This window comes from Chiloscyllium punctatum, chromosome 40, assembly GCF_047496795.1.
Source record: "Chiloscyllium punctatum isolate Juve2018m chromosome 40, sChiPun1.3, whole genome shotgun sequence".
In the NCBI taxonomy this organism is placed as follows: domain Eukaryota; kingdom Metazoa; phylum Chordata; class Chondrichthyes; order Orectolobiformes; family Hemiscylliidae; genus Chiloscyllium; species Chiloscyllium punctatum.
This window is the reverse complement of record NC_092778.1, coordinates 45,027,621-45,042,822: the sequence shown is the minus strand read 5'-3', so window position 1 is coordinate 45,042,822 and position 15,202 is coordinate 45,027,621. Positions and strand designations below refer to the sequence as shown.

General features: G+C 39.8%; 1 protein-coding gene across 7 annotated transcripts in view; it reads right to left on the bottom strand.

Annotated features, from left to right (window-relative positions):
• Positions 1-15,202, bottom strand: part of slx4 (SLX4 structure-specific endonuclease subunit homolog (S. cerevisiae)) — a 31,216-nt gene that overhangs the window by 1,931 nt on the left and 14,083 nt on the right. For 5 of the 7 annotated variants that reach the window (XM_072559739.1, XM_072559735.1, XM_072559734.1 and 2 more), the window contains 5 exons: positions 14,875-15,021; positions 13,314-13,483; positions 10,631-13,062; positions 5,265-5,367; positions 4,243-4,698 (listed from right to left, as the gene is read on the bottom strand). In XM_072559739.1, the coding sequence (XP_072415840.1) occupies positions 4,243-4,698; positions 5,265-5,367; positions 10,631-13,062; positions 13,314-13,483; positions 14,875-15,021 (3,308 nt within the window). The remainder of the gene's footprint in view (positions 1-4,242; positions 4,699-5,264; positions 5,368-10,630; positions 13,063-13,313; positions 13,484-14,874; positions 15,022-15,202) is intronic. The other 2 variants (XM_072559741.1, XM_072559740.1) reach the window with 2 other exon arrangements.

The window sequence follows — 15,202 nt, the reverse complement described above, 5'->3', positions numbered from 1 at the left end:
GGGACATTGTAAGGTATGCTTCCTTGAGAATAACTAGGTCAGGCTGTTGCTTGACTGATCTGTGGGACAGCTCTTTATTTAGCACTTCTTTCACAAAAGCCACCAGTTGGTGATAAGGAGGTCTTGCAGAATCAACAGGGCTGGGTTTGCCACTGTTGTTTCCAGTAGTTAGGTTAATGTCAGGTGGTGCCAACTACTTTAATTTCTTTGTTTTGACTTCAAAGCAGTATAATACAACTGAGTGGCTTGCTATACCATTTCAGAGGGCAGGTAAGTGTTAAGTGTATTCCTGGGCTCCAAAGATGCGCACTGGCCAGATGAGTTAAAAGAAGATTTCCTTTTCCAAAAGAGATTAGTACACTGGATCAACAGATAGTTACATGATTGGCCTCAGGCTAGTTTTTAAAACCAAATTTCATTAAATTCATATTTCACCATTTGCCATGATTGGATTCAAACCCACATTCTCCAAATATAGGCATGGGAGTTCTGGATTACTAATCCAGTGACAGAACCACTTTGCCACCAGCTCCCCTAAATTAAATCAAAGGTAGTATTTCCATCTTCAAACTTGCTGTGCTTTGATTCTAAGCTCTAGTTGTTACATTGAGACAGAATTAGGGCAGGTGTTCAAATTATGTTATGCATCTTCACTCTTCAGAGTCTTGGTAATTTATAGCAAGAACCACAAGGGCATTGTTCTTTCACAAAAGTTGCTGTGTTGCCAACGCAAATCTGGGCAGATGGTGGCAACGATATCACACTGTCGCAACAGAGCTTTCTGGGTGCTTCTTTTCCAACAGAGCCTTATCGTTGCTTCCCTGGTTGTCCCACTGACTGTATCCCTTACAGGCTGGCTCAGGGAGAGTCACCAAAATTCTGTGTATGTCTGGATCAATAGGAGCATATTTTCGAATGGATTCCTTAGTAATTCAGTGTTGCAAGGTTAATGAAACCATACACACAAGTCAATTCTACAGAATGCGAGGTCTATTGATTTCAGCAAGCCAATGCCCAGGAGGTTTACTGCAAAGCTGTGTTACTCTGGGTGGATGTGGTGCTGACAAAACCACAGTATATTACTAGTCCATTCTCACCAACCATAATTCTTCCCAGGCCAACTAAACTTACTCCTTATTTGCATCAAAGAGGAAGACCTCAGGAAGCCTTTTTTACAGGGTGCAAGTTTAAGAATATTATTGAAATCTGCCTCAGATGTCCTGAATTGGAGCTAAATCTACTTTTTCATAGTACAATGTTTGAATATGTATTGCCTTGTGAGAAATATTGGATCAAAATGTAAAACACGATGACCAGTAAGTTTAGGGAACTAATAGGTAGGACCATGGGAAGCATCAAGGACCAGAGGGACTTGATGTACATATTCCACTGGTCGCTTAACGTCGCAAGACAAGTGGATAAAGTGGTCATGAAGGCATGCAGGAAATTTGCCTTTATTAGCCAAGGCATAGAGCTTAAGGGCAGGGAGATAATGTTGGAAATGTATAAAACATTGGTTAGGCTACGGCTAGAGTATTGTGTGCAATTCCATAATCCACATTACAGGAGGGATGCGATTACAGTGGAGAGGGTGCACAGCGGATGTTGTTTGGGCTGCAGAGATTGAGTTATGAAGAGAGATTGGGTATATTGGAGCAGAGGAGACTGAAGGGGACATGTTTGAGATGTACAAGATTGAAGGTCAGAGGAAGGTTGAACAGAGAGAAACTCTCTTCGGTGGAAAAATCAAACCAGGGCACAAATTTAAGTTAAGGGGTAGGTTTAGAAGGAATATGAAGGGGGGGAAAAGAAGTTCACCCAGAGGATGGTGGGAATCTGGAACTCTAAGAGTAGTAGCGGCAGAACCCTCATAACATTTAAGCAGTATTTATATGTACTGGATGTTCCGGATGGTATGTTGCCTCCCAGGTGCTCGGGTCAGGGATGTCACTGATGAGCTATAGAGCATTCTGAAAGGGAAGGGTGAACAGCCAGTTGTCGTGGTGTACATAGGCACCAATGATATAAGTAAAAAATGAGATGAGGTCCTGAAAGCAGAATTCAGGGAGCTAGGAGAGAAGTTAAAGAGGAGGACCTCAAAGATATCTTTGTAGCATCCTTAAATACAGGTGAGGTGCCAGAGTACTGGAGATTTGCTCATGTTGTCCCCCTGTACAAGAAGGGTATTAGGGATATTCGAGGTAACTGCAGACCAGTGAGTCTGCCATCAGTGGTGGGAAAGTTGCTGGAGAAGGTACTGAGGGATAAAATCTATTTTTATTTGGGAAAGAATGGGCTTATCAATGATAGGCAACATGGTTTTGTGCAGGGTAGATCATGCCTTACCAACTTAATAGAGTTCTTTTAGGAAGTGACCAAATTGATAGATGAAGGAAGATGTCATACCTTTAGTAAGCCGTTTGATAACGTTACCCATGGTAAACTAATGGAGAAAGGGAAGCCACAGGGTGTGCAGGGTGTTCTAGCTAGGTGGATAAAGAACTAGTTGAACAACAGGAGACAGTAGTAGTTGAAGGGAGTTTCTCCAAATGGAGAAAGGTGACCAGTGGTGTTCCACAGGGGTCAGTGCTGGGGCCTCTGTTGTAAATGATATACATAAATGACCTGGAAGACTGCATTGTTGCTCTGATCAGTAAGTTTGCAGATGACACGAAGATTGGTGAAGTAGCAGAAAGTATAGGGGACTGTCAAAGAATACAGGAGAATATCGATAGACTGGAGAGTTGGGCAGAGAAGTGGCAGATGGAGTTCAATCTGGGCAAATGTGAGGTGATGCATTTTGGGAAGTCTAATTCTAGAGCAAACTATACTGTAAATGGAAGAGCCCTGGGAAAAGCTGGTGAGCAGAGAGATTTGGGAGTTCAGGTCTATTGCATCCTGAAGGTGGCTGCACAGGTGGATAAAGTGGTCAAGAAGGGATATGGTATGCTTGTCTTCATCGGATGGGGTATTGAGTATAAGGGCTGGCAGGTCATGTTAAAATTGTACAAGACTTTGGTTCGGCCGCATTTAAAATATTGTGTACTGTTCTGGTCGCCACATTAACAAAAGGAGGTGGACGCTTTGGAGAGGGTGCAGAGAAGGTTTACAAGGATGTTGCCTGGTATGGAAGGTGCTAGCTATGAAGAGAGGTGGAGTAGATTAGATTAGATTAGATTAGATTACTTACAGTGTGGAAACAGGCCCTTCGGCCCAACAAGTCCACACCGCCCCGCCGAAACGTAACCCACCCATACCCCTACATCTACCCCTTACCTAACACTACAGGCAATTTAGCATGGCCAATTCACCTGACCTGCACATCTTTGGACTGTGGGAGGAAACCGGAGCACCCGGAGGAAACCCACGCAGACACAGGGAGAATGTGCAAACTCCACACAGTCAGTCGCCTGAGGCGGGAATTGAACCTGGGTCTCTGGCGCTGTGAGGCAGCAGTGCTGTTTTCATTAGAGAAAAGGAGATGGAAGGGGGACCTGATTGAGGTCTACAAAATCATGAAGGGTATAGACAGAGTAGATAGAGATAAGCTTTTTCCCAGGTGAGGGATTCAATAAAGAGAGGTCACGCTTTCAAGGTGAGAGGTGAAAAGCTTAAGGGCGATATACACGGCAAGTATTTTACAGAGGGTGGTAGGTGCCTGGAACGCATTGCCAGCAGAGGTAGTAGAGGCAGGCACGGTAGATTCATTTAAGGTGTGTCTGGACAGATGCATGAGCAGAGGGATACAGATGCTTAGGAATTGGATTTGGATCAGCTCAGGCTTGAAGGGCCGAAGGGCCTGTGTCTGGGCTGTAAATTTTCTTTATATGTACACCTACGGTGCCAAGGGATACAAGACTATGAGCCAAGTGCTGGAAAAAGATATCAGAATAGTTAGGTGGTTGCTCTTGACCTTTTCTCTGATGTAGACCTCTATGACGAACAGCAAAAACCTCTGCAGTGATAAGCTATAACAATATCCGAAAGGAACATGGCTCTCTTGATGATTTCTGTTGGTTACCAGAACTAGCTATTGCCTGTATAGGAAAATAGGTATCTCTGAAGACCCAAGATCCTACAAAGTAACTGGTCAGACACTTTGTTTGCAAATCAACCTTCTGAGCTAATACAAAGTAATTAAATAACTCAATTTTATTTCTTTCACCATATTGACTTACTTGAGGTTTTCCTTTAATTTAGTCACTTTATTCTTGTCACTGAACTCAGATTCAACTGACCCACCTTTGTGATTCAAAGGAATCCTCACTCCATGATGAAGAGGAGCTTTGAGAAGAAGGCAGCTGGTTAGCCACATCAGAAGCAACAGCTTTCAAAGGTGATTTGGCTTCTAGCCCATCTGACTGAAGCACCAGGCTTTTCACTTTTCTTTTAGAAGTGGCTTTAAGGTGACCTTTCATTGCTCGGTTGCTGGTTTCTGCTGAAACAGATTGTGACTGTTTTTTGGAGTGTGATTTCTGTTGGTTTCTTGCTGATGAAACTGGTTGGGACAGTTTGTTGGTGCCCACTTTTAGTTTGCTAGTTAAATCTGGGATTGTTTTCCAGGTGCAAGGCTGTGAAGATGATATGTGCTGCTTCGATTGGGTGTCAGGACCAGGCTGAACAACTTGATGTGTATATTGATAAATCTCTTTTAATTTCAGAATCATTTTCTTCTTTGGCAGAGGCCGAACACCAAACCTGGAACAAAACAAAAGAACTAGTTCTGACAGAAACATTTTCGGATTATAATACAAAGCACATGTTTATAGTGCCATTTTCAAACTGTCTCTCTAAACCACCACCAGATATCTAAAATTCATGTAAAAATGGCACGAAAAGGACAATACCCCATGATTAATTCTGATTTAAAAGATGCTGCTTTAATACCTGAATTAATTCAATAAAGTGATACCTTCAGAAAGTGGAAGATAATTTAGTAAGAAATGAAACTCTCATGCCTATATACTAACCATAGAAACAACCAATTCAATTCAAATGGTCCATGCCAGTGCTTATGGTCCATATAGTGACTTTCACCACTCTCCTTCATCTAACCCCATTAACATATCCTCTGTTCCTTTAGCTTCCATTAATGTATTTCTATTACCGCCTCAACTACTCCTTGTAGGGAGTTCCACATTCTCACTTAGTTTTTCCTCTCTAAGATTCTGATTGGATTGTTCATGAAATCATTCCTTTATTCAGAAATGAAATACAGGAAAACGCTGCTTCAATTACACACTTGGCTCCAACCATCATCTTACTTCCTCAGTTCTCTCTTTAGGTGTGGGGTGGCCATTGTTGAATAAGGTGGTTCAGGAGTGATGGCAGCCAATGGAAGTTGAGCTTTCTTTCGGTTGACAGGGTCTGAAAAGAATACAAATTGGTGAAAGAAAGATACAATGAGTCAAAAAGAAGCCTAAAATACCAAGAAATGTATTACAATAATGAAGAAAGCCTCATTTAATCTGGAAAATTACATATTTCTATATTGTGCACCAGCACCAAGACTTCTTCACCTGTCCCAGAACATTGTCTATGATTGTGGAGTTTAACTTTGTTTCCTCCATGCTCAAAGCAAATTGCTCAGTCGGGTTTCAAGTTGCCTACAAAAGGTCAGTAATTTTGCCACTCAGGGTTGAGCAAGAAATTCACCTTATGGTCAAAGTAGCTCCATTACGTACAGTGTTTGGTACTGTGATGACTTTAGATTCAAAAGCAGTAAAGAGCACAGTGGCTCAGTGGTTAGCACTGCTGCCTCACAGCACCAGGGTTCCAAGTTCAATTCCAGCCTTAGGCAACTGTCTGTGTGGAGTTTGCACATCCTCCCTGTGTCTGTGTGGGTTTCCTCCCACAGTCCAAAGATGTGCAGGTTAGGTGAATTGGCTATGCTAAATTGCCCGTAGAGCTAGGTGCATTAGTCAGATGGAAGTGGGACTGGGCGGGTTACTCTTCAGCAGGTCGGTGTGGACTTGTTGGGCCGAAGGGCCTGTTTCCACACTGTAGGAAATCTAATCTCATGTAATATAAATCTAATCTCATGTAGTTTATTTAAAAGTCTACGGAATCTGTAATTATTTGTTAGAAATTTTAAAAGGAACCTTTTTCTTTCCCTTTACAATTGATACTAAGTCTTAAAAGTTATAATTTTCTTGCATAAAGACTACTGGTCCATGTGACCTGACAACCATTGACCTAGAAGCAGTTTCAACACAGGACAAAGTAAAAGGCAAAACTCTACAGATACTGGAAATATGAAAAAAACAGATTACTGGAAATACTAAGCAGGCCTGGCCACATTTATGGAAAAAGAAAGAGTTTTGAATCTGGAATGACACTTCAGAATTGAAGAAGTTAAAAAAGCCACATGACTAGCAGACAGAAAGGTACTACATGCAGAGAATTTGGATACTGAAGGCAAATCAGCTCACAGGTACAGATTTTAAAAAGTAGAGACAAAGACGAACACAATTCTTGTAAAGAGAAGCTAATGTGTCACAAGGAAAGGTCAAGTCTTCCGGATGGAAGATGACAGGAACTCTTGGTGCACGCTGTCCTGGCAAAAAGATCTTGAATTTGACTGTAGTGTGGCTAGCTCACAGTCACTAAAGAGTCAAGTTTTTTTTTTAGAAGTGGCTAAATCATGAACTAGGATGTTATTGTTTAGTCAGCTGAAGAGTAATTTCAGGATTATAATGACACAAGTAAGAGAAGCATGGATTTTGTAGCTGCTCCTGGAATTGCAGGCTTAGGTAAATATTTAGTATAGGTTTTTTTTTAAAAAGTTATTACAGTCATTATAGTTTACTAATATAGGATTTTTTATTCATTTTGCTTCATTAACATTCAATAAAACCCCAAAAAATTTTTTTTGGTTGAAAATTGACTTGTTTAAAATCGAGCTTCACGGCATCTACAGTGAATGGCTGAGAGTTTTTTTATTCTAAATTCAGAAGTTAGAAAAGACTGTTTTTGAAGGGTTTTTGTTTTTTTTGACATTGGTTTTTCAAAAAAAACCCTTTGCAAAGAAATTTTCAAAATAAGGAGTTGTGTTTGCATTGCGGAGAGTCCTACGCATGGTCAGCTCTGGAGAAGTTTGTTTTTCTTCGAGGAATTTATTGAAGAGGAGTCGTTTTCTCATTGTTAGTCAGCTAAGTTCATTTTATTTAAGTTTTATATGTTTGATATATATTTAATTTTTTTCCATTTTAACATTATTTTCTGCAGGTAATGAAAGGTAGCTTATTTTATAGATGTTATTGAAACTTTTTTTAGGCTTAGTGTCATTAAGGGCATATATGAAATACAGAGCGAGATGGCTTGTAGACTTATAAAAGTTATTACACCGCAGGATTAGTCAGATAAATGGGTGACTGTCAGGAAAGCTAAAAAGGTAATTCAAAAGTCTCCAGTGGCTATTCCTCGATCAAACAGATATTCCGTTTTTGGAACTGTGAAAGGGGCAGTCAGTTACTGGACATTTGGAATGATTCTTATGTTAGGCAGCATTTGACAAGATTTAATAGAATTATTGTTAGCGAGGACCCTCTTGCCAGGGGCACAGATAGGACATTCTGTGACAGTGACTGTAAATTTAGGTTGGTTTGTTGCTTTCATGGATCAAGGAAGTCTCTAAACGTTTCAAGCATATGGTTAAAGGCAACATTAAGAAGCCAGTAATTCTTGTACATGTTGGTAGTAATGATACTTGCAGGGAAAAAAAATTAGAACAGTAGTGAATTTTAAGTTAGGTAGAAGATTAAAATATAGAACCTTATTAGTAGTAATATCTGGTTTACTCCCAATGCCAAACTCAAATGAAGGAAGGAACAAAAGGTTAAAGGGAGATAAGTCAATGGCTGAAGTCAAAAAGGATATATGTAACCTAAACTGGAAACAGACTGATATCTTAACAGGGAGATTTGATACAGATAGATAGGGAGAGCAGAGGAATTCTAAGTAGCAGTGTAAGTAGAAGGATTGATGGGGAAGGTTCTGAATGTGAGGAGAGCATGTCAATTCGAAAAGAAAGATAACACAGAGTCAGAGTAGGTAGTGAAGAACGTAAGATTGGGATTGGGATGTCATAGCTGTTCGAGAAACTTGGCTAACAGACAGGCAGCTTAATGTTCCAGGTTTTAGATGCTATAGGAAAGATAGAAAACAAGGCAAGAAAGGAGGCGAGGATAAGGAATATATCACAGCTGTAACTAGGGAAGATATTTATGAAAAATCATCCTGTGAAAATATATGGCTAGAAATTACAAATAAGAAAGGAAAGATCACTTTGATGGGATTGTACTATAGCTCCCCACCCACCACCGCCACACACCCCCAATAGTAAGAGGGAAATTGAGAAAGAAGTATGTAGGGAGATCTCAGATATATGTAAGCATAATAAGGTTGTAATAATGGGGGATTTTAATTTTCCAAATACTGACTGAGGCTAACATGGTGTTAAAGGTTTGGATGATGAAGACTTTGTCAAATGGTAAAGAATATTTTCTGGAATACAATATGTGATGTTCCTACTCGAGAAGGAGCAAAATTAGACCTGCTTTTGGGCAATAAGTCAGGGCAGGTGACTAAAGTAAAAGTAGGGGAGGAACACATTGGGTCTAGCATTCATAATTCTGTTTGTTTCAAATTGGTTATGAACAAAGACAAGCCTTCCATAAAACTTCAAGTTTTTAACTGGAGTAAGGCAAATTTTAAATGGTATCAGACAAGAACATTCAAAAGTTAATTGGATTAGACTGTTAACAGGTAAAAGGTCATCTGACAAGTGGGAGGCATTCAACAGTGTGATGATGAGAATTCAGAGGCATTTTGTTCCTGCTAGAGTGAAGGGTAGGGCTGTTAAGAATAAGGAACAATGGATGAATAAAAGACAATCTTATTTTAATATAGACAATTTGGGTCAATTGAATCTCAATCAATTATAAAGAGTGCAGGGGCATTTTTAAGACAGAAATCAGGAAGGCAAAGAGGGGATATGAGATAGCATTGGCAGATAAGGTTAAGGAAAATCCAAAGAGATTGTACAAATACATTAATAGCAGAAGATAACTAGAGAGAAGATAGACCTTCCGAAAAATCAAGGAGGTCATCTTTGTGTTAAACCCCAGGAGATGGGAGAGATACTAAATTAATATTTTGCTTCAATTTTTACTGTGGTGAAAGAAATGGAGTCTAGTGAATGCAGAAAAATAAACTTTGATGTATTAAAAACAGTTCACGTTACAGAAGAGGAAGCACGGGAGGTCTTAGAGAGTATAAAGGTGCATAAATCTCCAGGACCTGATCTAATTTATCCCAGAATATTGTGGGAAGTAAGAGAGGAAATTAAGAGACCCCTTGCAGAAAAATTTGCATCATCTATAACTACAGGTGCAGTGCCTGATGACTGGAGGGTGGCTGATGTTGTACCTTTGTTTAAGAAAGGTTGCAAGGACTAATCAGGCCTACAAGTCTGACTTTGGTTGTAGATGATTATAAAAGATAGGATTTTATGAACATTTAGAAAGGCAAAATTTGATTAATAATAGCACGGTTTCGTGCAAGGTGAGGCTTCTTCTGGAATACTGCGTCCAGTTCTGGTCACCCAGAACTATAGGAAGGATAGTATCAAGCTGGAGAGGGTTCAAAAGAGATGTACCAGAATATTGCCAGGTATGGAAGGTTTGAATTATAAAGAAAGGCTGGGACTTTTTTCACTGGTTGAGGGAGGAGATTGAGAAGCGATCTGGTAGAAGTTTATAAAATTATAAAAGGTATAGAGTTAATATTAGTTGTCTTTTCCCAAGGATGGGGGATTTCAAGACTAGGGGACACATTTTTAAGGTGAGAGGAGAGAGATTTAGAAAGAGACAATTTTTTTTAATACAGGGATGTTCGCATGTGGAATGACCTTCCTGAGAAAGTGGTGGATGCATGTACAATTATAATGTTTAAAAGACATTTGGATGGCTAAATGAATAGGAGAGGTTTGGAAGAATAGGGGCTAGGAGCTGGAGGTGGGACGAGTTTAGTTTGGGATTATGTTCAGCATGGATTGGTTGGACAGAAGGGTCTATTTCCATGCTGACTCTAAGAGGGGCTACGCAGAAGTGTGGCTTGCTAATGATAATCAGATCCATGAACTTATTGGATGAAATTTGTTGTTGGATAATATTCCTGACCTACTCTGCATGAATAAAAAAATACTGTAAAGCTGTGTGGGTACATAGTCTCACTTTTCTGTGAGGAGGAAGTGACAAGAGATGCATGTGGCTGCACAAGGCACATCTTTGTTATAACAATTTGTTAAAATAAAATTTATCTTTTTACTTGAAGTATCAGTTGCCGGTTAATATTTATGTAATTTGTCTGACTCATATTAAAGTAAATGCTACAGAAAGTGAAATCACATTGGTAATTCCATCACTGAGGGTCATTCAACAAATTTGGATATGTTGGTTAACGGTTTCCCCATGGGGAAGCAATGTTAATGAAACATTAGTATTATCTAAAAAATTTTCAGATCTTTCCGCTTAAAATACACACAGATTACATCTTTAGACTCAGTTGAATTGTGAAACCATAGGTCTTCAAATTTATATACCTCCTTTAATCCAGATTGACTGTTTACCTGGAGTTTTGTGCTCTCCAACATGTTGCCTGTTACAAATGCTTTCTTTCTGAAGTACAGATAACTTTTGGGATAATCCAGAGAGGACTTCAGGAAATTCACCTTCAGTCCAAATATTAGAATCAAATGAACTGGGATGTGGTCTGTTTGGTAGGTGTTTTGCATCAGCTTTGCTTCTCTGATCTATTTCAGTAGATGGAAAGGTCAGCCTGGGCTTTGATTTTTCTGAGAGGGGTGTGCTATTCTTACTGTCTGCATTTGTGACATGATAGTGTCCATCTTTATTCTTCACTGGATTGACTATCTTGTGAAATATTGCCTCACCATGAAAATCTTCCACTTCAAGTTGAGGACTACCTTCAGAATTCCAAAACTCATCAGATGGTATTGGCGGCCCATCTTCAAACATCTCCTCTTCGGTGTCTTCAATCTCCAGCACAGACTTGTCTGATGATTCCTTCTCTTCAGAAGAGAATGACAGTGGCAATGTCCCTTCTAGCTGTGAAGGAGAATGGGTAAATGAAGTTTCCTCACTTCCTAATTCAACAATACAATCAGACCTTTGTGTGGAAGGAATTGGAGATGATGGCAGTGACCACTGATTGACAGAATTCTTTTCTGCAGAACAATCCAACTCACTAACTATTCCTTGGTCATCTCTAAAACCTTCTTCTGATATGTTAATTGCTTGTGGTTTTCCCTGTCCCACATTAACAGATTTTAATACTGCAACCTCCTGTTCTATTTTCTTCTCAAATAGCTTGTCCCTTCTAACACCCTGACTTTGTAGGGAGCAAGAATTTGCAGTCAATGCAGAACAGTTTCTAGATCCTGTTGAAAGTGGAGTTGCAGGTACCAGCCATGACCCTTCCACTGTACGGTCTTCATTACTCTGTTCACCATCACTGCTTAGCTGTAGAGTCAGCTCATTTTCACTATCCTTAACTTGGTTTTCATGGTTGGCGACCTTTTTAACAACATCACCAATGGAAAACTCTGAAATGCTATTGTTATGTACCTCATCCAAATATTTGGATGTAATTCCAGAAACGTTGACGTTTCCCTGTTCAGCATCAATCTTAGACATCAACACCTTTTCAGATTTAATAATGAATTGTTTAACACCTGGGTTTGATTCAATACTAGAACATTTATCGTTGGGTAAAGGCATTAATTGTGTGCTTTCAGAACAAAGTGGAAACATTTTTTCAGTTATGTCCATTTCCTCATCTGAGGATATAATCAACAGGGTATTATTGGATTTATTCTCTGATGGAGACTGACTGGAGTCAATGCTAATAGTTGGTGACTGATTGCCCTGTGGCTTTTCACTGGTACTTTGAGACAGCCTCTGCAAATAAGGAGTACCTGTTGAAGGGGGTTTTTGGTTTGATAACCATTCGAAGTATTTTAAAGATTCATGAGCACTGTGTTCCTGCAGACTTGGTGCATTATCACATCTTTTGTCTGCTAGATTCAGTTGTCCTTTTGAAATCACTGAGTCACAAGACATTATTTCAGAGGAATTTCCATGCTGTGCAGCTCCAAGGGACGAGATTACTGCTGAAACCAAAGACAGGCGTTCCTGTGGAGATTGCACATTTGCGTAAGTTTCCAACGGTGATGATCCAACCAAAGGCAGGTCCGGCAAACTCGGGCAAGCAGAGGGACATTCAATCTCACCCATCGGTGAAAGACAGTTAATGCTACAGTTGGCAAAGGAGCTCGATGAATGACTGCTCTTTGAAGCCAACGTCTTATCTTCTTCAAAGACATCTAAACCATACTTTATTTCATCTTGCTGTGATTCTACTGACAAATCCGTTTCTGAAAAGAGACAGTCATCACTGGTATTTAAATTCAAATCAGGTCTGAAGCTATGGTTCTGAGATTCTTTTAGGTGGAATGTTTCACCCTTTTGAGAAGGTTCTTGCATCGTGGATGCTTCCAGATTCTTGGAAGGACAGGATGAGTCAGATCTAGTTTCTCTTTCAGTTATGGAAGTCTCACAATTTTCAACTATTTCACTTTTAGTTCTTGGACCTTCCACACTCCGTTCATTTTCTCCATACCCATTCAGTTTTTCTTCATTTTCCACACTATTCTTCTGTTCAACTCCCTCAATCTCTTGAGTCTGAAGGGAGGTTCTCTCAATTTTTCTCTGAGTGGCAGCAAACTCATGAAGTTCTTCTAACTCCTCATCATCAACTTTCTCACTGAACTTATCATCATCCTCTGTGGATTGAGGGTCCAAAGCAGGGTCCTCGGGTTCGCCCATCCACATGGACCTCAGAAGGTCCTGGAGATTGTCTTCTCGAGTTCCATAGTTTTCATCTATTTTAGTGGAAGGATCGTTTTCTGAACAACCTTCATGAGATTCAACTTCATTTGAGAAGGCTTTGCAGATCTCTACCAACTCATTCACAGCGAATCTGATCAACAGAGAAATATATCAATCCATGTTATCATTCTGAATAACTATGTTATTTACTAATAAGTTGTTCAAGAGCAATATACTGCAGAAATATGAAATAAAGACTAAAAGATTCCCTGTGACACTTTACTGGCTACCTTCCATCTATTTAGTTAGTTATTTTAGGATATGCTTTAAAACTGAATTAGTAGACTGCTGCAGATAATTCAATATTCAAGCCTGATCATTGTACTTCATAAACATACTGACCTGTTAGCAAGAGTTTGAAGCTCTGAAATCACACTGGGAGACACAGTTACACTAGCAGTGTATAGATATTGAAGGAAAGCACAAACTCCATCTGTTGTAACCTCAGGAAGCAAGAATCTGCGAGTCATAGCAGCACCATCCTCTTCCACCAGAAATCCTTCATCATGCACCTACAAAATAACAAGTCACCAAACTTGAGACATGATCTGACTTGGGAGAAGATGAGGATTATGCAATTCTGGTCTCCTTGGATGTTGTGAAATTTGAAAGGGTTCAGAAAAGATTTACAAGGATATTGCCAGGGTTTGAGCTATGTGGGGAGGCTGAATAGGCTGGGGCCATTTTGCCTGGAGTGTCAGAGGTTGAAAGGTGACTTTATAGACATTTATAAAATCATGAGGGGCATGGATACAGTAAATAGACAAAGTCTTTTCCCTGGGGTAGAGGAGTCCAGAACTAGAGGGTATAGGTTTAGGGTGAGAGGGGAAAGATATAAAAGAGACCTAAGGGGCAACTTTCTCACGCAAGGGGTGGTACGTGTATGGAATGAGCTGCCAGAGGAAGTGGTCAAGGCTAGTACAATTGCAACATTTAAAAGGAATCTGGATGGGTATATGAATAGGAAGGGTTTGGAGGGATGTGGGCCAGGTGCTGGCAGGTGGGACTAGACTGGGTTGGGATACCTGGTCGGCTTGGATGAAGGGTCTGTTTCTGTGCTGTACATCTCTATGACACGGGACAAAGTATTGTGATAGACTTCCATGTGTTACCTTTCAGTACAGCATATAGCAAGCCAACAGCAGATAAATGATCAGATTTCATTGATTCCATTCTGACAGATTCAATGCAGTGTAAACTACATGTTAGAAATTGTATTATACATTAGTAATGATGGCAGAATCGTATAGCCAGGTTTGGTTCACCTTCTCAATTGTAAATAAAACAGCTTTATTATTGTGCAACCTCTTTCTTAATAAGGATATGCTCACATGCAACTTGACATTGTAAACCATGAGTACCAACCAATAAAAGATATCACCCCTTGAGGTAAATATTTTTTTTCCCTATCACTTCAGACAAATGCGCAGCACTAGCTGAGCCAGCACTTATCGTCTATCCCATCTCGCCCTTGAACCAAGTGGTTTGCTAGAGATTCCAGAGGCCAGTTAAGAATTAACAACATTGCTGTGGTCTGGAGTCACGTGCACCAGGATAGCAAATCTAAAAGACATTTGTCAATCATTATAAGTCTCCAGCTGATTCACTATAGTTAGATGGCTGCCACTAGGCAAGCTTTTTTAATTCCAGATTTTTATTGATTTTTATATTTCTCCATTTGCCATGCTGTGATTCAAACCCATGTACCCAGAACATTAGAAACTCTGGATCACTAATCCAGTCACATTATCATTACACCACAGCTACCCTTTAAATCTAAGGGTACATGTCCTACCTGTTCTTGTGGGATTCCTAACAACAAGAACAAGAAGATTAACAAGGTAGGGGACTGAAAAAAATCATTTCAATACCCCATTTACTGAAATAAATCCTTCTCACTTACAAGTTGGACAAGATGTGGAGAGCGAGCATACAACATAAACTGGTGAGCGTACACAATCTCACCGCTGTCCACCTGAAACTGCACGTCACTCAGGTGGGGATTATTCACCAGTCCTGCAAGGTCTTCACTCAATTTCTTCAGTTGCTGCTGAAATCAAAATGCACCAAATATTTTAAAACAGTTGCAGGTGGTTAACATTACAAAAATAATTTCACCATTTTAATCCAACTCTCTTTGCAAGTTTGAAGATTTTGATGGGAAACTCGTGACTATTTATAAAGATTGTCAAATGGGACAAATTTGAAATTAACTGTAATAAAACTGCTTT